Source organism: Brienomyrus brachyistius, chromosome 17 (genome assembly GCF_023856365.1).
Source record: "Brienomyrus brachyistius isolate T26 chromosome 17, BBRACH_0.4, whole genome shotgun sequence".
NCBI lineage: Eukaryota > Metazoa > Chordata > Actinopteri > Osteoglossiformes > Mormyridae > Brienomyrus > Brienomyrus brachyistius.
In genome coordinates this window covers 1144801-1165808 of record NC_064549.1, presented here as the reverse complement: position 1 = coordinate 1165808, position 21008 = coordinate 1144801, and the positions used below count along the sequence as shown (strand labels likewise).

Sequence of the window (21008 nt, the reverse complement as noted above, 5' to 3'; positions counted from 1 at the left end):
GCATGCATAGACATACATACTTCCAACTTTAAACGTTATTTACCAAAAAATTGTTACTATGTACATGAAATAGGTGCTATATCTTTTTGTATGAAAACTTGTTCAATCCAGTTCTGAAAAGTAACTAGATGTTAAAATGATTGTAATTTACATGCCGGAGAAATCACAACTTTCTTGCTGTGATCACAAACCTGAAGCAGGATGGAGCTTGTGGTTTGTAAGTATATGAGTGAATTCTTTCTTCTGTGCCTCTGTGGATGGAGAACACGCCACCAATCATGATGTCCCCTTCTGCCGATAACCCTGGAGGTACTGCCTGACCCTGGAGTCTGCAGGCAGGCACCACCACACCTACAGTAACTGCCAATGTCAGCAGTGCTGCCCATCGTTGCATCACACCTGTCATTGTGCTGCTCCCTGCAAGTAGGACTTACCAAGTGGTCCGTTTTGTAGTGAGTGGATTGTCTTCTGGGGTACAGACTTCCCCTGTGGCCTGGCGTGGTCTTGTCTGTTCATCTTCCCATTAACCCAAACCTGAGCCGGCAGTAAATGGTCAATTAATAATTGGCATTTAACCACATTTGGGGTATACTAATAATCTGGTATGCTGATGTTTACTCATTAACTCGTCTGAGGGTCTGAAACAGATATCTGACCCAAAATGTGTGTGTAGTTGCCCATCTGCATGGTTTCATATTTGACACTTTGCTTTGTGTTTTGCACAATTTCCTGGTATTTATGATTCAATTACATTTGTTTACTTATTAAATTGTTTATGATTTTATCATAATACACAAGACCAGGCTAAGAGAAGTATCTAGTATTAGAAAGCAGAAAATGACCAAAAGCCAGCCTTTTCCTCTTCATCACATGGGATGTGTACATGCAGACAAAAATGGTGATTGCACTAATGTCTTCCTTCGCACATGGTCTAACCTCTTGTAGCCAAAAGACCTAAAAGTCAGTTTTATATAATTGCCAAATGATTTCAGTTCAATGAAGGGACTTATCATGCAGAGACATCCATACACAGTTTTGGAGGGGGGCATCACCTATCCATAGATAAACAGCCTCAGTGTGTACTGCTGCAGTGCATATAAATTAAAATATTGCAACTCCTCCCAGGTGGCCAACACCAAGGGCAGGGACATGGCTGATGGTGCCTACTCTAATTAACAGTGTATGCAGGGTAGCTGCAACACTACAGATGTAGTTAGAAGGAAGACAATTAGCTACAGCTTACTGATAAACAGTGTAAATGTGAGCGGGAGATTGAGTCAGCATGTGTGACACTTAGACTGGCATAGCTTTTAACATGACCATATGATCCAGAGGGCATGTTAACAGCTCTGGTTTCTAGCATGAATAAGTTTAGTTGTAAAGCAGCAGTTTTGGGAGCTTTCTGGCCAGAAAAGCCAGTGCAAAGCATAGGTCAGAGAGGAGACCAATGTAGCCCAGCACAGCCCAGAAGCCCACTGCTGACCCCCACATCACACTCTAGAATGATCTTGTCTTTGTAGTACTTCGTGTTCTTGTTGGGGAAAGGAGGGGATAATGTCAACCAGAGCACACAAATTAGCACCTGTATGAGAGTGAATACAAGGACACTGAGCCTTTGCTGAGAAGGTCCAAACCATTTCATGACATTACTGCCTGGGAGTGTAGCCCTGAAGGCCATTAACACCACTATTGTTTTCCCCAGAACACAAGAGATGCAGAGGACAAAGGTGATCCCAAACGCCGTGTGGCGCAGCATACAGGACCAGTGAGAGGGTCGGCCGATGAAAGTGAGTGAGCAGAGGAAACAGAGGGTCAGGGAAAAGAGCAGCAGGAAGCTCAGCTCAGAGTTGTTGGCTCTGACAATAGGTGTGTGTCTGTAACAGAAGAATATTCCCCTAATTGTCATAGTAAGACAACCCCCACATATGGAAAATGTTACCAACAGTATCCACGTACATTTCAGAAAAGCCAACTCTGTATTTTTCAAGTTCCAATCATTTCTTTCTTCTTTTGAAGTGTATTCAAGGGACGTGGATCACATGTCACTGCATTTAAAAATAAAAATGATTACATTTCCTTTACTTCTGCAATGTGTTAGAAAGTAAGAATTAGAAATTATTAATATTATATAGAAAAATGTATGAGTGTAATAGTATAAGGGTATGCCCTCCTTTAAAAGAATTAAAATCTGAATCAGTCTGCCTTTCAGAAGTTGAATAGCATACAATCTATCTTAATGAATTCATTCCCGTTTTTATATAATCCTGTAATGAAGAAATGATAATCCAATCAGAATTATCCAGATGTATATGACCACAATATGCATATCCACAATATGATTTCATAATTTGGATGGTCACATTCCTTTATTTTTGCCATTAGTCCGTTAGTAACATGTTTACAGTACTGTTTATGGTGCAGATTTTTTTCTAGCCACAGCAAGTAAAAATATCATCAGACTATGACAAACTGCAGACATGATTGCTAGACACAACACTATGCACTTCACGATTAATGTAGCTCCACTCTACATACAGGAGATCTTTTAGAAAATGGATGCTAGTTGTTAATATATGTGTATATATATATATATATATATATATATATATATATATATATATGCGTGTGTGTGTGTGTGTATTTACACAAACACACACATAAAAACTAAGAATTAGAAATATATCATTATATTAACTATGAAACTGTTTGTTCCTTATTTGCATTTTTATTAAGAACTTAAGAATTTTATTTGAAATTAAGAAATGTGCAGGCAACTAAAAATGAACCTTCTCATTACTCTGCAATTTTTGAGTAGAGGTCAGTAGTTTCCTCTCCTTTCTTAGCCTACTGTGGGATAATGTTCTTTTTTTGACAATAAAAGCAGAATCTACATGGATTCTCCAAAGGCAGTGAAGCATAAACAGCCAAAAGGGCCACTTCCAGGGGTAGAAGAACACAGGGATGCTGGTGCAGAGATGGTAGATCCGCAGTGTCTCTGTAGAGAGCAAGATAACACTCAGGGACTCATTGGGAGACAAATAATTCATATACAAGGCTTCAGTCTTTAAAGAGATATAGAACATAGATTTTACAGTGTCTTTAGTTTCCTGTGATATAATTGCCATTTGCTATTATGTAATTAAGTAAAACTAGCTGGTGGAGGAGTATACTGTGGTGATGTACTCGTCAGTAAAGAAATGAATGGCTGGAATGTGTGAATGTGTAACTTGCAATTAGGATTTATTTTTATAGCGATTTGGTGGTTATTTTACCCATCAAGCTTTTTCGTGAGTTTAACTCAGGCTTTAACAGAATTATGTAGCATTTGGGAACAAAAATGCAGAAAAGAAGGCCGTAAGTGGAAGCTAAAATGGCAAATATCTCGACGGCCACAGTGAACTTCCCAGGTGAGCTGACATAAGTTGGGATAAAGGTGATCCAGACAGCACAGAATATGAGCATGCTGAAGGTGATGAATTTGGCTTCATTGAAGTTATCAGGCAGCTTCCTGGCCAGAAAAGCCAGTACAAAGCACAGGGCAGAGAGGAGACCAATGTACCCCAGCACAGCCCAGAAGCCCACTGCTGACCCCACATCACACTCTAGAATGATCTTGTCTTTGTAGTACTTCGTGTTCTTGTTGGGGAAAGGAGGGGATAATGTTAACCAGAGCAGACAAATTAGCACCTGTATGAGAGTGAATACAAGGACACTGAGCCTCTGCTGAGAAGGTCCAAACCATTTCATGACATTACTGCCTGGGAGTGTAGCCCTGAAGGCCATTAACACCACTATTGTTTTCCCCAGAACACAAGAGATGCAGAGGACAAAGGTGATCCCAAATGCCGTGTGGCGCAGCATACAGGACCAGTGAGAGGGTCGGCCGATGAAAGTGAGTGAGCAGAGGAAACAGAGGGTCAGGGAAAAGAGCAGCAGGAAGCTCAGCTCAGAGTTGTTGGCTTTGACGATGGGTGTGTCCTTGTGTATGAAGAACACAGCAGCTACTATTATGGTTAAACATGCCCCAAAAAGTGAGAAAATGATGAGCACTATTGCCATAGTTTCATCAAAGGATAAATATTCAACTGTCTTTAATATGCATCTGTCTTTATACTCATTTGACCAGTATTCCAGGTCACAAGGAATGCAGTCATTAGAATCTGTAAGAAAATTAGAATTCAGTTATTGAAAGGGTTGATTATTGTTGGCAATGTTTGTCTAATATATTTATCATTTCAAAAAAACATGAATGTTTTGCAGCAATCAATTACCTGTAGTATTGCTGATGTCCCCCTCAGCACAGGGTACACAGTCGTAGCAGCAGACAGGCTTCCCTCTCTGCACGGCCTTGCGGGTTCCTGGGGGACAGCTCTCACTGCACACTGACACTGGCACCTGGCAGAGGCACAAAAGCACAAACAGAACAGCAGCTAAATGGGCAGAAGCCACAGAAATTACTGCAATTCGACTATATACAACTGTATGTGTTGAGACTCACCTTTTCAGAATTTTTAGTCCAAGCAATGGATACGTTGTTCAGTTTTAGTTGTTTCTCTGTGGGTAAGGATGCATCATATCGTCCCACTGTGGCAATATAAATCTGGCCGTCTGGCTGCTGCTGCCAGTTTACAAGATCATATTTTGCTGCTGGATCTCCATTCTTGTCGAAGAACACTTCTTCACCCTCCTTTGTTTTGAAACGAACTTTTTTCAGTTGCTGTAAAAACTATGTTAAAAATTTGTTATTGACAAATCACTTTAAGTATTACACCAGGTAAGAAATTTATGAACTACTTTAAATATTACATGAGGTGTGAAGGTGTTTGTGACAATGTGTGTTGCTTAGCATACCTTCCATGGTTCGGGTTGCCTCTTCGTGGCACAGGTTTGGTTGTCAGCCACCTCTTGATCAGATTTGCAGGTGAATAACTCATGCAGCGCGTGAGCCACAGCATACACCCCTTTGTACACATTATTCAGGATTTGTATCTGAGACATATCGGTGTATGTGTTATCAATCCCACTCAGATTCTCAGTGCCCTTGCATACTTTACCATTGACTGAATCCACATCACTGGGGAATTTACATTCAAATAAGCCTTCCCAAAACTCTTGAAAAATAGTATTACCAGATGAGTTCAATGATAGAACATCCAGCATGAAATCTCTTAAGCCTGACACCTCTGCTTTTGCAATAGAAAATCCTATTGCTCCATTAAGGACATGGTGGCCCTTGACAGTGGCTGTGTATGGGTCAGCGATCCAGGCCTCACTGCCAATCCATTGGTACCCTGTAAGATTGTGGTGAGCCATCTCCTGCAACAGCACATCCATGTCCATGTAGGACAGGAAGCCCACTATAACCCGGGAAGTGGACCTCTTAATAGCATCAATTATTCGTAATATGTCTTCCTTTGGGTATGTTCTGTAAAAAGGTTCTGAGTACTCAATGCATATTCCTAGATGTTGGGCGGTCTCTATGAAAGTGGCCATTCCGTTATTGCCGTAGTCATCATCTGTCCTGATGGCCCCCACCCATGTCCAACCAAAGTATTTGACCAGCTGGGCCAGTGCTCTGCTCTGGTAGTAGTCACTGGGAATGGTTCTGAGGAATGATGGATATTTCCTTTTGTCACTCAGACAAGCGCAGGTGGAAAAGTGACTTACCTGTTAAACATAGATATGTTGTTTACTGAAAGTTTTACAGTACATATAACCGTCTATAGTGATCACCTCTGTCTGGGTGAAATTGATTACTATAAGCAGATGGTCACTACTCGTATAACAGATTTCCATCTAATTGACATTTTTTACATTTGTAAATTTATGACACATATATAAGGTGCTAAAACGGACAGCATCGCTATTTGCTGAATTTTATTGACTCTTCATAATAGAGTACAGCTGTTTCAAATGATTTTCAAATTACAGTACTGTAAAAATTTTATGGCTGAACTATGTATAATTCAAATACGCTATAATGCAGTACAGTACTGTACACAAAATATAGCTTATTGTAGTTTCAATATTACATCTTGTTGACTTGTTTTTGGCAGTTTATCATAAACTTTGATGAGTATCTATTCATAATTGAGAAAAAAATGGCTTTCTTTTTCCCGTCATGTTTACTGTGCACCCAGCATTAGCTTCAGGTAACTATATAAGTGGTTATTTACCATAACTGTGGGCACTAAAAGCGGTTTCCACTGCATTTAGGTGCTACCCAATCAGTGGAAGCCAATTATATGGTGAATAACGGTTTATATACTTTAGTCTGTATATGACGTTTTTCTATATGTTCAGATTTTCTGAGACATGAAGCTTTCCTACCTACCACAGGTATATTAAATGGTCCAACAAAAGCTGAAATTGCAATGCTGGAAGATGAAGCCTCTCCCATGATTGCCTGAACTGTAGATGGTTTGGTACAAAGTATATCAGAAGCTTGGCCTTGGTGATCATTTGCCAGGGTCATGGCTGCCCTCACAGCCGTAGCAACTGAACCACAGGTGTCATAGATCTTATAGCCCAGAGTGGTATTTTGCAGCAGAGATGTGCTGTTATTAATCTCCTCTATGGCAAAGATCATAGTCTGAGCATACTGAAATGATCTGAGGTTTAAGCTAAAATGGCAGATACAACATGAAGCATTATATGTCAGACAGTCCTCAATTATATAAGAAGATCTTATTATTTAAACACATGCAGTTAAATAATCCTTAAAGTTTAACCACTGTTACTTTGTGAAAATGGACTTACTCTGTGCATTTCAATGGCGGGGGAGCCTGTGAATATAAAAGTTCTCGTTCCCAATTGTTGTGGAATGTGAAAATCCCTCCAATCATGATGTCTCCATCCTTTTGAAGCTGTGGGGTTTGAGGTTCTCCCCACAGGTGACAGGAAGGTTCATCTTTCCTGGATAAAGAACCACCACTCAGGATAACAAAGACTGGGGCTGCCAGCACATGCCACATCAGTGCCTGATTCATGTCTGACCTTGTAGAGCAGGGCTGAATGTGCTGCTGCTCAGACATGCCTATTTATACACTGTGTCTCCTATCCTCAGTGGTAAGCGTTACATGGTGCTGTACCTCATCCCGGGGAGCTGCAAAGGAGTGGCCCAGCCTGTACTCTTCACTCAACGACTACCGTAATCACTCCTGTATATGTCACACACCTAAATTGCCTATTGCCACCAAACTCCATTTTGCTATATTTACATGTCATCTACATCTTTAATAGTTAGTCTTCTTTGACTTATTAGTGAGGCAGGTCTGCTACATCCTGTACAGTGGTTGCCCAGAATAAGTTCTATATCTGAGGACTCCTGCTTGAGAACTTAAATTGTTGTCATAGAGACAGTGTTCTTGTTCAGTCATATATTTTCAGTGGTGCAGGCTTTTACTCTTGAAATCTATATCAAAACTCTCATTACTAAAGGAAGACTTAACAAGTAAGGTAGATCAAAGTGTTAACATGGTTTATTTAAAACCATATGGAGTTTGTCACAAATATTTTTGTATAAAATTACAAGTCTATTACTTTGTAAAATAAGCAGTTTTCCTATGGTAATCACACAAGGCAAAGTGTCTGAGGTGTTCCTGTGATTTGGGTATGTTTTACACAGCTCTGTAGAGTAAACCATAGCTAGAATTTACTGTGATGTATAATTATTTTACCAATCAGTAAAAAGATCCACATTGACAAAGGAGCTGGACTGACAAGACCCAATGACAGAGTGGCTCTGCTTTTCACAGGCCATACCAGGGGTCATTATCTGTGCCAGGCCAGGGAAGCACACTCCACACTACTATGGCCCCCTCTTCAACAGGTCAGGGCAGCAGAGCCTGGACTAACAGTGCCCCTTCTTCTGCTCCTGTCCTGTACACTATGGACCTGGACAGTGTACTGTTTGCTAAAGAACAATATGGATTTTATCCATCTCGTATATTACCTATATATAAAGAAAGTCAGTTACAAGTAATCTTTGTATCTCTGACCACATACAATAAAACAAGGAGGAACCAAAACATCATATGCTCATGAACTGTGTTTTATCTCCATATAGTCCTTCATAAGAAATGAAGACACAGCCTCAAAACGTTGCGACATACATACAAGATTTTGGTCAATAGCTTTTAACAGGTACGAAAAAACACAGAAAATGAAACCTGCTCGAAAAACGGTAATGAGCACTTTATCATAAAACAGACTTTGTGTTAATGATTTTGCCCAACTGTTGGCTAGTATAAGTGTTCTTAGCATGTTTAAGGTAGGCTAGGCTATGATGTTTGTTAGGGTTAGGTGTGCTGTATTAAAATGTGTTTTTGCCTTGTAATATTTTCTCCATATGGTAGGTTTATCGGAACATAACCTCATAGTAACCTGGGGGGATGCTGTACTTAAGAGAATAAAATAATAGTGTATCAGCATGCACAATTTTAAAAGAAATAAAATTATTGATTTTAGTCATTTTTAAATATATATGCTATCATCTCACTTTTCCCTCTGCACTTGGGATGCAGTCAAAAGAACAAATCGAACTGCCTTTCAGAAAATGGATAGCATCAAATGTATATTAATGAATGATAATAATAATTGATATTTTATTGACTCCTGTGGAGGAATTCTCTTTACGCCTCCCCCAACTTGCTCACTGTTGGTGAGAGCAAGTTGGCTGTGAAGGGCAGCTATCCATAGCAGAACCCTGGGAGCTGGGGGTTAAGGGCCTTGCTCAAGGACCTGCAGACGTGCTGAGGTTTTGCTTGAACTTGTGACCTTCTAATAACAGGCATAATGGTTTAACCCACTCAGTCACATTCCACCTTTTACATAATACTGTAGTGAAAAAATGATAATCCAATAAGAATTATCCAGATATATATGGCTTTCTACCCACAATTTGATTTATTAATTTGGAAGGTCGGATTCCATTATTTTGTCATTGGTAACATGGGATGCAGAAATGTTTTCAAGCCACTGTTACAAGAGACGTCAACAGACTTCATGAAGATTATAGCAAATCTGAAAGTTGATGACAACATTATGGATAGCTCCACAATTAATGTAGCCTGACTCAAATTACAGAGGATCTTTCAGAATTTTATTTACTATGATTTCTTTTCTTTAAGAAATCTATGTGAGATATACAGAAATATACAGGCAACCAAAAATGAACTATCTCACCATTTTGAAGAAAGGTCAACAATTTGCAGTAATTTTAATGCTTACTGTGAGAATATGTTTTATTTGTGTTAGACAATAAAAGCAGAATCTACATGGATTCTCCAAAGGCAGTGAAGCATAAACAGCCAAAATGGCCACTTCCAGGGGTAGAAGAACACAGGGATGCTGGTGTAGAGATGGTAGATCCGCAGTGTCTCTGTAGAGAGCAAGATCACACTCAGGGACTCATAGGGAGACAGATAATTCATATACAAGGCTTCAGTCTTTAAAGAGATATAGAACATTGATTTTACAGTGTCTTTAGTTTCCTGTGATATAATTGCCATTTGCTATTATGTAATTAAGTAAAACTAGCTGGTGGAGGAGTATACTGTGATGATGTTCTCGTCAGTAAAGAAATGAATGGCCGGAATGTGTGAATGTGTAACTTGCAATTAGGATTTATTTTCATAGGGACTTGGTGGGTATTTTACCCATCAAGCTTTTTCGTGAGTTTAGCTCAGGCTTTAACAGAATGATGTAACATTTGGGAACAAAAATGCAGAAAAGAAGGCCGTAACTAGAAGCTAAAATGGCAAATATCTCGACGGCCACAGTGAACTTCCCAGGTGAGCTGACATAAGCTGGGATAAAGGTGATCCAGACAGCACAGAATATGAGCATGCTGAAGGTGATGAATTTGGCTTCATTGAAGTTGTCAGGCAGCTTCCTGGCCAGAAAAGCCAGTACAAAGCACAGGGCAGAGAGGAGACCAATGTACCCCAGCACAGCCCAGAAGCCCACTGCTGACCCCACATCACACTCTAGAATGATCTTGTCTTTGTAGTACTTCGTGTTCTTGTTGGGGAAAGGAGGGGATAATGTTAACCAGAGCAGACAAATTAGCACCTGTATGAGAGTGAATACAAGAACACTGAGCCTCTGCTGAGAAGGTCCAAACCATTTCATGACATTACTGCCTGGGAGTGTAGCCCTGAAGGCCATTAACACCACTATTGTTTTCCCCAGAACACAAGAGATGCAGAGGACAAAGGTGATCCCAAACGCTGTGTGGCGCAGCATACAGGACCAGTTGGAAGGTGGTCCAATGAAAGTGAGTGAGCAGAGGAAACAGAGGGTCAGGGAAAAGAGCAGCAGGAAGCTCAGCTCAGAGTTGTTGGCTTTTATAATAGGTGTGTTCTTGTATCTGAAGAAAATAATTGTCACTGCACTTGTTATGCCTGTTCCAAGTAGGGAAACAACTGTGAGTATTATTCCCATAATTTCTGCATAGGACAAATATTCAGTTTCTTTCAGAATGCATTTTTCCTTCAATTTATTTGACCAGTATTCTGGATGACATTGCATGCATGTGATAGAATCTGTAAGAAAAATTTGAGAATATAATATTAACACCAATTTCATGTTCTGTTATAAAGAAAAGTGCAGCGATTTTATACATTATAATCATGAATTAAAATGTTTAGCCAAAAAAAAAAAAATCACCTTTCACTACATTATACCTTTTTACCATATATCTTTTTTAGCATAATCATCCATTCATCTTCCAACCACTTATACTAGAATTGTGGCAGGGGCCAGCCTTTCCCAAGCAACCCAGGGCACAAAGGAGTAGGTGTATACCCTGTTCAGAGTTCAGGCAATCACAACGCTTGCACACATGCACACAAACAAATGACAATTTAGAAGTGCCAGTTAGCTCAGCTACCTGGGGGGAGACTCAGACAGCACACACAGCAGACAAAACATAGGTCGTATTATATATGGTTATGTAATATATATTTTTATAAAGGTACCTGTAGTATTGCTGATCTCCCCCTCAGCACAAAGTATGCAGTCGTAGCAGCAGACAGGCTTTCCTTTCTGCACGGCCTTGCGGGTTCCTGGGGGACAGCTCTCACTGCACACTGACACTGGCACCTGGCAGAGGCACAAAAGCACAAACAGAACAGCAGCTAAATGGGCAGAAGCTGCAGAAATTGCTGCAATTTGACATTAATTCAATTTCACGTTAAATAACCATATGCGTCGAGACTCACCTTTTCTGAATTTTTAGCCCAAACAATGGATACGTTGTTCAGTTTTAGTTGTTTCTCTGTGGGTAAAGATGCATCATATCGTCCCACTGTGGCAATATAAATCTGGCCGTCTGGCTGCTGCTGCCAGTTTACAAGATCATATTTTGCTGCTGGATCTCCATTCTTGTCGAAGAACACTTCTTCACCCTCCTTTGTTTTGAATCGAACTTTTTTCAGTTGCTGTAAAAACTATGTTAACAATTTGTTATTGACAAATCACTTTAAGTATTACACCAGGTAAGAAATTTATGAACTACTTTAAATATTACATGAGGTGTGAAGGTGTTTGTGACAATTTGTGTTGCTTAGCATACCTTCCATGGTTCGGGTTGCCTCTTCGTGTCACAGGTTTGGTTGTCAGCCACCTCTTGATCAGATTTGCAGGTGAATAACTCATGCAGCGCGTGAGCCACAGCATACACCCCTTTGTACACATTATTCAGGATTTGTATCTGAGACATATCGGTGTACGTGTTATCAATCCCACTCAGATTCTCAGTGCCCTTGCATACTTTACCATTGACTGAATCCACATCACTGGGGAATTTACATTCAAATAAGCCTTCCCAAAACTCTTGAAAAATAGTATTACCAGATGAGTTCAATGATAGAACATCCAGCATGAAATCTCTTAGGCCTGACACCTCTGCTTTTGCAATAGAAAATCCTATTGCTCCATTAAGGACATGGTGGCCCTTGACAGTGGCTATGTATGGGTCAGCGATCCAGGCCTCACTGCCAATCCATTGGTACCCTGTAAGATTGTGGTGAGCCATCTCCTGCAACAGCACATCCATGTCCGCGTAGGACAGGAAGCCCACTATAACTCGGGAAGTGGACCTCTTAATAGCATCAATTATTCGTAATAAGTCTTCCTTTGGGTATAATCTGTAAAAAGGTTCTGAGTACTCAATGCATATTCCAAGATTTTGGGCGGTCTCTATGAAAGTGGCCATTCCGTTATTGCCGTAGTCATCATCTGTCCTGATGGCCCCCACCCATGTCCAGCCAAAGTATTTGACCAGCTGGGCCAGTGCTCTGCTCTGGTAGTAGTCACTGGGAATGGTTCTGAGGAATGATGGATATTTCCTTTTGTCACTCAGACAAGCGCAGGTGGAAAAGTGACTTACCTGTTAAACACAGATATGTTATTTACTGGCCCTTTTACAGTACATTTTCAGGCACTAGCCCATTCAGTGAAAGACAGTTAATAATATGCTGAACGACCATTTTACATAAATTAGCCTGTACACTGTAGCTTTTTCTGCATGTTAAGATTTTCTGAAATGTTAAGCCTGCCTACCTACCACAGGTATATGAAAGGGTCCAATAGATGCTGAAATTGCAACAGTAGGAGATGACGACGACTCTCCTATGATTGCCTGAACTGTAGATGGTTTGGTACAAAGTGTATCAGAAGCTTGGCCTTGGTGATCATTTGCCAGGGTCATGGCTGTCCTCACAGCTGTACCAACTGAACCACATATGTCATAGATCTTATAGCCCAGAGTGGTATTTGGAAGCAGAGATGTGCTGTTATTAATCTCCTCTATGGCAAAGATCATAGTCTGAGCATACTGAAATGATCTGAGGTTTAAGCTAAAATGGCAGATACAACATGAAGACATATGTCAGACAGTCCTCAATTATATAAGAAGATCTTATTATTTAAACACATGCAGTTAAATAATCCTTAAAGTTTAACCACTGTTACTTTGTGAAAATGGACTTACTCTGTGCATTTCAATGGCGGGGGAGCCTGTGAATATAAAAGTTCTCGTTCCCAGTTGTTGTGGAATGAGAAAACGCCTCCGATCATGATGTCTCCATCCTTTTGAAGCTGTGGGGTTTGAGGTTCTCCCCACAGGTGACAGGAAGGTTCATCTTTCCTGGATAAAGAACCACCACTCAGGATAACAAAGACTGGGGCTGCCAGCACATGCCACATCAGTGCCTGATTCATGTCTGACCTTGTAGAGCAGGGCTGAATGTGCTGCTGCTCAGACATGCCTATTTATACACTGTGTCTCCTATCCTCAGTGGTAAACGTTACATGGTGCTGTACCTCATCCCGGGGAGCTGCAAAGGAGTGGCCCAGCCTGTACTGTTCACTCACTGACTACCGTAATCACTCCTGTATATGTCACACACCTAAATTGCCTATTGCCACCAAACTCCATTTTGCTATATTTACATGTCATCTACATCTTTAATAGTTAGTCTTCTTTGACTTATTAGTGAGGCAGGTCTGCTACATCCTGTACAGTGGTTGCCCAGAATAAGTTCTATATCTGAGGACTCCTGCTTGAGAACTTAAATTGTTGTCATAGAGACAGTGTTCTTGTTCAATCAAATATTTTCAGTGGTGCAGGCTTTTACTCTTGAAATCTATATCAAAACTCTCATTACTAAAGGAAGACTTAACAAGTAAGGTAGATCAAAGTGTTAACATGGTTTATTTAAAACCATATGGAGTTTGTCACAAATATTTTTGTATAAAATTACAAGTCTATTACTTTGTAAAATAAGCAGTTTTCCTATGGTAATCACACAAGGCAAAGTGTCTGAGGTGTTCCTGTGATTTGGGTATGTTTTACACAGCTCTGTAGAGTAAACCATAGCTAGAATTTACTGTGATGTATAATTATTTTACCAATCAGTAAAAAGATCCACATTGACAAAGGAGCTGGACTGACAAGACCCAATGACAGAGTGGCTCTGCTTTTCACAGGCCATACCAGGGGTCATTATCTGTGCCAGGCCAGGGAAGCACACTCCACACTACTATGGCCCCCTCTTCAACAGGTCAGGGCAGCAGAGCCTGGACTAACAGTGCCCCTTCTTCTGCTCCTGTCCTGTACACTATGGACCTGGACAGTGTACTGTTTGCTAAAGAACAATATGGATTTTATCCATCTCGTATATTACCTATATATAAAGAAAGTCAGTTACAAGTAATCTTTGTATCTCTGACCACATACAATAAAACAAGGAGGAACCAAAACATCATATGCTCATGAACTGTGTTTTATCTCCATATAGTCCTTCATAAGAAATGAAGACACAGCCTCAAAACGTTGCGACATACATACAAGATTTTGGTCAATAGCTTTTAACAGGTACGAAAAAACACAGAAAATGAAACCTGCTCGAAAAACGGTAATGAGCACTTTATCATAAAACAGACTTTGTGTTAATGATTTTGCCCAACTGTTGGCTAGTATAAGTGTTCTTAGCATGTTTAAGGTAGGCTAGGCTATGATGTTTGTTAGGGTTAGGTGTGCTGTATTAAAATGTGTTTTTGCCTTGTAATATTTTCTCCATATGGTAGGTTTATCGGAACATAACCTCATAGTAACCTGGGGGGATGCTGTACTTAAGAGAATAAAATAATAGTGTATCAGCATGCACAATTTTAAAAGAAATAAAATTATTGATTTTAGTCATTTTTAAATATATATGCTATCATCTCACTTTTCCCTCTACACTTGGGATGCAGTCAAAAGAACAAATCGAACTGCCTTTCAGAAAATGGATAGCATCAAATGTATATTAATGAATAATAATAATAATTGATATTTTATTGACTCCTGTGGAGGAATTCTCTTTACGCCTCCCCCAGCTTGCTCACTGTTGGTGAGAGCAAGTTGGCTGTGAAGGGCAGCTATCCATAGCAGAACCCTGGGAGCTGGGGGTTAAGGGCCTTGCTCAAGGACCTGCAGACGTGCTGAGGTTTTGCTTGAACTTGTGACCTTCTAATAACAGGCATAATGGTTTAACCCACTCAGTCACATTCCACCTTTTACATAATACTGTAGTGAAAAAATGATAATCCAATAAGAATTATCCAGATATATATGGCTTTCTACCCACAATTTGATTTATTAATTTGGAAGGTCGGATTCCATTATTTTGTCATTGGTAACATGGGATGCAGAAATGTTTTCAAGCCACTGTTACAAGAGACGTCAACAGACTTCATGAAGATTATAGCAAATCTGAAAGTTGATGACAACATTATGGATAGCTCCACAATTAATGTAGCCTGACTCAAATTACAGAGGATCTTTCAGAATTTTATTTACTATGATTTCTTTTCTTTAAGAAATCTACGTGAGATATACAGAAATATACAGGCAACCAAAAATGAACTATCTCACCATTTTGAAGAAAGGTCAACAATTTGCAGTAATTTTAATGCTTACTGTGAGAATATGTTTTATTTGTGTTAGACAATAAAAGCAGAATCTACATGGATTCTCCAAAGGCAGTGAAGCATAAACAGCCAAAATGGCCACTTCCAGGGGTAGAAGAACACAGGGATGCTGGTGTAGAGATGGTAGATCCGCAGTGTCTCTGTAGAGAGCAAGATCACACTCAGGGACTCATAGGGAGACAGATAATTCATATACAAGGCTTCAGTCTTTAAAGAGATATAGAACATTGATTTTACAGTGTCTTTAGTTTCCTGTGATATAATTGCCATTTGCTATTATGTAATTAAGTAAAACTAGCTGGTGGAGGAGTATACTGTGATGATGTTCTCGTCAGTAAAGAAATGAATGGCCGGAATGTGTGAATGTGTAACTTGCAATTAGGATTTATTTTCATAGGGACTTGGTGGGTATTTTACCCATCAAGCTTTTTCGTGAGTTTAGCTCAGGCTTTAACAGAATGATGTAACATTTGGGAACAAAAATGCAGAAAAGAAGGCCGTAACTAGAAGCTAAAATGGCAAATATCTCGACGGCCACAGTGAACTTCCCAGGTGAGCTGACATAAGCTGGGATAAAGGTGATCCAGACAGCACAGAATATGAGCATGCTGAAGGTGATGAATTTGGCTTCATTGAAGTTGTCAGGCAGCTTCCTGGCCAGAAAAGCCAGTACAAAGCACAGGGCAGAGAGGAGACCAATGTACCCCAGCACAGCCCAGAAGCCCACTGCTGACCCCACATCACACTCTAGAATGATCTTGTCTTTGTAGTACTTCGTGTTCTTGTTGGGGAAAGGAGGGGATAATGTTAACCAGAGCAGACAAATTAGCACCTGTATGAGAGTGAATACAAGAACACTGAGCCTCTGCTGAGAAGGTCCAAACCATTTCATGACATTACTGCCTGGGAGTGTAGCCCTGAAGGCCATTAACACCACTATTGTTTTCCCCAGAACACAAGAGATGCAGAGGACAAAGGTGATCCCAAACGCCGTGTGGCGCAGCATACAGGACCAGTGAGAGGGTCGGCCGATGAAAGTGAGTGAGCAGAGGAAACAGAGGGTCAGGGAAAAGAGCAGCAGGAAGCTCAGCTCAGAGTTGTTGGCTTTGACGATGGGTGTGTCCTTGTGTATGTAGAACACAGCAGCTACAATTATGGTTATACATGCCCCAAAAACTGAGAAAATGATGAGCACTATTGTCATAGTTTCATCAAAGGATAGAAATTCAACTGTCTTTAATATGCATCTGTTTCTATATTCATTTGACCAAAATTCCAGATCACAAGGAATGCAGTCATTAGAATCTGTAAGAAAATTAGAATACAGTTATTGAAAAGGTTAATGATTGTTGTCAGTGTTTAACTTTTATTGGATGAGCATTCTGAAAACATGTCCATCATCTGATGGTCCATCACCTGTAGCATTGCTGACTGTCCCATCAGCACAGGGTACACAGTCGTAGCAGCAGACAGGCTTCCCTCTCTGCACGGCCTTGCGGGTTCCTGGGGGACAGCTCTCACTGCACTTTGATCCGGGCTTCTGTGTGACAATAACAGATCATGTTACGTGCATTAAATGGGCTTGTTGGAATTCTGCTGAAATGTAAACGTAAATCAGATTTTGCATGTGGTCTTTTCTGTGCCTTTGTTTTATTAACCACAATTATGAAATTGCTTATGTGTTTTTTACTGTTTTTTGGGCATGACACAACACAGGAGTTATTGATGCAAATTGCTTACATAAACTGTTTTATATAAATGCAATATAAAAATTCCTAGTAATGTAATTATGTTTCTAGCTGTCATATTATACCTGCGATTGTTCTCCAGCCCAAACTATATTCCCTTGATCTAGGGCAAACTTCTTATTTGAAGGCAAAGACGCATCATACAGTCCAACTGTCTTTAACTTCATGGTTCCTGCATCAGTGAGGTGCCAGTTTACCAGTTCATATCTTGCTATTGGATCTCCATTAATGTCAAAGGACACCTGCTCACCATATTTGGTTGTGAAATTTACCTTTTCCAAGTAGGCAAACACCTGCATTAAAAAAGTTGGCTTGAATTGGGTTTATTTAGACAGAGTTAAAACACACTTGTTCTGCTTTGATCTAAGATTTTTCCTTTATTTTTACCTCCAGTGGTCTGAATTCCGGTCCATAGCTGCTGTTAATATGGGAACGGACTGCATTGTCTTCCAGGATATTGTGCAGAGCATGTGCAACTGCATAAACTGCTGCATATACTTTGTTGGATATTCTAAGATCAGATACATCCGTATATGAGTTTTTCAGGTCACTCAAGGTCTCATACCCAGTACAGAAAGTTGTATTAACCACATTACTGCTGCTCTCAAAGGAGCAGCTAAAAGCTGTCTCCCAAAATTCCTTCAGAAGAGTATTTCCTGGCTCCTTTTTTGGATGGACCTTTATCAGAAACTCCTGCAAACCTTCTAACTTGCTTGTGCTTACTGCAAACCCAAGAGATCCCTTAAGGAATTTAAATTCTGTTTTCTGTACCAAGTTACTGGCCGTGATCCAAGACTCCGTGCCCACCCACTGGATACCCGTTACATTCTGAAGAGCCAGCTCCTGGAGCAGTGGGAGTATATCTCCAAGAGCCACGAAAGCTACTACCACCTTCGCAGTTCCTTTTCTAATTGCTTCAATTGCCTTGAGTATTTTTTCTCTGGGATCTGTCCTGAAAACAGTCACTGAATAATCAATACAGATTCCCTCTCGTTCAGCACCCTCGATAAAAGTGGCCATTCCATTGTTTCCATAGTCACTGTCACTCCTGACAGCCCCCACCCACGTCCAGCCAAAGTGTTTGACCAGCTGGACCAGTGCTCTGCTCTGATAGTAGTCACTGGGAATGGTCCTGAAGAAAGATGGGTATTTTTGTCTGTTGCTAAGGCAGGCACAGGTGGCAAAATGGCTGATCTGTAATAGCAGGAATGAAGAAACAAACTAATCACATGCAGGAATTCTGGTAACAAATGCACATTGCGGCAAAGTGACTGAGCTTTGCAGCCCAAAGAAAAGCGATAGTTCCTTACCAATGGAAGGGAAAAAGGTCCAACTGCTGATGAGAGAGCAATTGTTGGGGAAGACCCAGACTCCCCTATGATGGCCTGGACAGCTGCAGGTCTAGAGCAGAATGCATCAGTCACGCTTTCCTCATAACCATTCATCAGAGCCATCGCTGACTGAATAGCCAAAAGGATTGAGCCGCAGGCATCATATATCTTGTAACCCAGTGATACTTTTGGGAGGAGGTCTGTTCTGTTGTTTATTTCCTCAATGGCAAATATCATTGCTTGGGCAAATTGAAATTCTCTGTAATTCAGACTAGAAAAGGGCCATGTTTTAAATATTGACAGAACCAGGAGAGCTCAAATATTGCAAAATACTTTAATAAATGTAAATTATTCATTCTGGAAGTATATGATACAGTTGCATGCATAGACATACATACTTTAAACCTTAAACGTTATTTACCAAAAAAATTTTACTATGTACATGAAATAGGTGCTGTATCTTTTTGTATGAAAACTTTTTCAATCCAGTTCTGAAAAGTAACTATATGTTAAAATGATTGTAATTTACATGCCGGAGAAGTCACATTTTTCTTGCTGTGATCACAAACCTGATGCAGGATGGAGCTTGTGGTTTGTAAGTATATGAGTGCATTCTCTCCTCTGTTCTTCTGTGGATGGAGAACACGCCACCAATCATGATGTCCCCTTCTGCCGATAACCCTGGAGGTACTGCCTGACCCTGGAGTCTGCAGGCAGGCACCACCACACCTACAGTAACTGCCAATGTCAGCAGTGCTGCCCATCGCTGCATCACACCTGTCATTGTGCTGCTCCCTGCAAGTAGGACTTACCAAGTGGTCCGTTTTGTAGTGAGTGGATTGTCCTCTGGGGTACGGACTTCCCCTGTGGCCTGGCGTGGTCTTGTCTGTTCATCTTCCCATTAACCCAAACCTGAGCCGGCAGTAAATGGTCAATTAATAATTGGCATTTAACCACATTTGGGGTATACTAATAATCTGGTATGCTGATGTTTACTCATTAACTCGTCTGAGGGTCTGAAACAGATATCTGACCCGAAATGTGTGTGTAGTTGCCCGTCTGCATGGGTTCATATTTGACACTTTGCTTTGTGTTTTGCACAATTTCCTGGTTTTTTGATTCAATTACATTTGTTTACTTATTAAATTGTTTATGATTTTATCATAATACACAAGACCAGGCTAAGAGAAGTATCTAGTATTAGAAAGCAGAAGATGACCAAAAGCCAGCCTTTTCCTCTTCATCACATGGGATGTGTACATGCAGACAAAAATGGTGATTGCACTTATGTCTTCCTTCGCACATGGTCTGACCTCTTGTAGCCAAAAGACCTAAAAGTCAGTTTTATATAATTGCCAAATGATTTCAGTTGAATGAAGGGACTTGTCACGCAGAGACATCCATACACAGTTTTACATTGTCTTGCATTTGTGTTGTTCATTAGGCATCAAAGGTGTGGAGGGGGGCATCGGGGTCCCCACGGATCCTTGAAAAGTATTAAAAAGTCTTTAATTTTTTAAACATTTTTAAAGGCCTTCAAAAGTATTGAAAAATCTGGAATTTTTAAAGGGGTGGCATTAAATTGATTCTAGGGTGAAAAGAAGCGACGATATCTGTTCCCAGTTAGCCTGTTGGATGTGTTTGACTTCATGTAGTCACTTACAGCACTGGCTTAAAGCAATGCATTCTGGTCCTGACGCAATGCATCATGATTAGATTTTTTTTGAGCAGTTCGTGGCCTTAAATGCAGATGTTGAAAGGAAGGTTACTGAACTGCGACTCCTAACACATCAACAGTGAATCGGTGGAAACAAAAATACTTTGTCTCTTTGTACTTTTGGAGTATTTTACTTTCTGTGCCTGATTGCACATTGTCCACAGCCATAATATTCTATCATTAGAAGGCAGTTTTATGTTAGAGCTCTTGCTCCAATAAATATGTGCCTTGTTGAAATCAACTAGATTCTAGGCTATTGTGTTTTTTTTTTCTTTTTTTTGCCACCGTTATGGTCTTTTCTTCTTAGAGGTCTTGAAAACGTCTTAAAAGTCGTTGAATTTGCATATCAAAAATGTGCCGATACCCTGGGCATCACACAACTGCAGTGTGTCCTGCTGCAGTACATATAAATTAAAGATAACTCTTTACTTGACGAGCACAAATACTTAGTAATGACTGAACTACTACTGAATTATAAATTATGAACAAATCATAAATAAATATAATGTGCTTGAGATAGATGCATCACGATTCATTAATGATGAACAAACATGATGTCGGTATTTCCCATTTCTTATTCATTACTTGTTCCTTCAGAAGTTCCTTAGTAGTTCCTTCAGTAGTTCACAAAGGTTTACAGAATTAGATTTAGTAACAAATATAATAACTGCTTGGGAGAAAAGTTGCATCATTATTCCTTAATGATGAACAAATATGACAACAATTTTTAAT

General features: G+C 40.1%; 3 protein-coding genes across 22 annotated transcripts in view; all 3 read right to left on the bottom strand.

The window, feature by feature from the left end:
* LOC125712167 (extracellular calcium-sensing receptor-like) overlaps positions 1-19826 on the bottom strand; it is a 30006-nt gene extending 10180 nt beyond the window's left edge. For 5 of the 19 annotated variants that reach the window (XM_048981922.1, XM_048981921.1, XM_048981910.1 and 2 more), the window contains exon 1: positions 192-446. In XM_048981922.1, coding sequence (XP_048837879.1) covers positions 192-406 — 215 coding nt within the window. In that variant the 5' untranslated portion in view covers positions 407-446. Of the gene's footprint in view, positions 1-191; positions 447-2681; positions 2996-8867; positions 9383-15385; positions 15621-15863; positions 16786-16896; positions 17021-17293; positions 17540-17615; positions 18423-18538; positions 18831-19128 lie in introns of those variants that run through there. The other 14 variants (XM_048981916.1, XM_048981915.1, XM_048981911.1 and 11 more) reach the window with 14 other exon arrangements.
* LOC125712165 (extracellular calcium-sensing receptor-like) lies at positions 480-13248 on the bottom strand. 2 transcript variants are annotated; one of them, XM_048981908.1, is made up of 7 exons: positions 12998-13248; positions 12572-12863; positions 11579-12394; positions 11226-11453; positions 10983-11106; positions 10075-10547; positions 480-1582 (listed from the first exon to the last, which is right to left on the bottom strand). In XM_048981908.1, the coding sequence occupies exons 1-7, from the start codon at positions 13225-13227 to the stop codon at positions 1433-1435; spliced, it is 2313 nt and encodes a 770-aa protein (XP_048837865.1). In that variant the 5' UTR covers positions 13228-13248; the 3' UTR covers positions 480-1432. The 2 variants fall into 2 exon arrangements, with proteins under 2 accessions (XP_048837865.1, XP_048837864.1); XM_048981907.1 differs by lacking the exon at positions 480-1582 and having other exon boundaries at positions 9389-10547.
* On the bottom strand, positions 3002-7006 carry LOC125712166 (extracellular calcium-sensing receptor-like). The gene is made up of 6 exons (XM_048981909.1): positions 6760-7006; positions 6335-6623; positions 4852-5667; positions 4499-4726; positions 4272-4395; positions 3002-4160 (listed from the first exon to the last, which is right to left on the bottom strand). The coding sequence occupies exons 1-6, from the start codon at positions 6987-6989 to the stop codon at positions 3247-3249; spliced, it is 2601 nt and encodes an 866-aa protein (XP_048837866.1). The 5' UTR covers positions 6990-7006; the 3' UTR covers positions 3002-3246.
* Positions 19827-21008: the final 1182 nt, after the last annotated feature.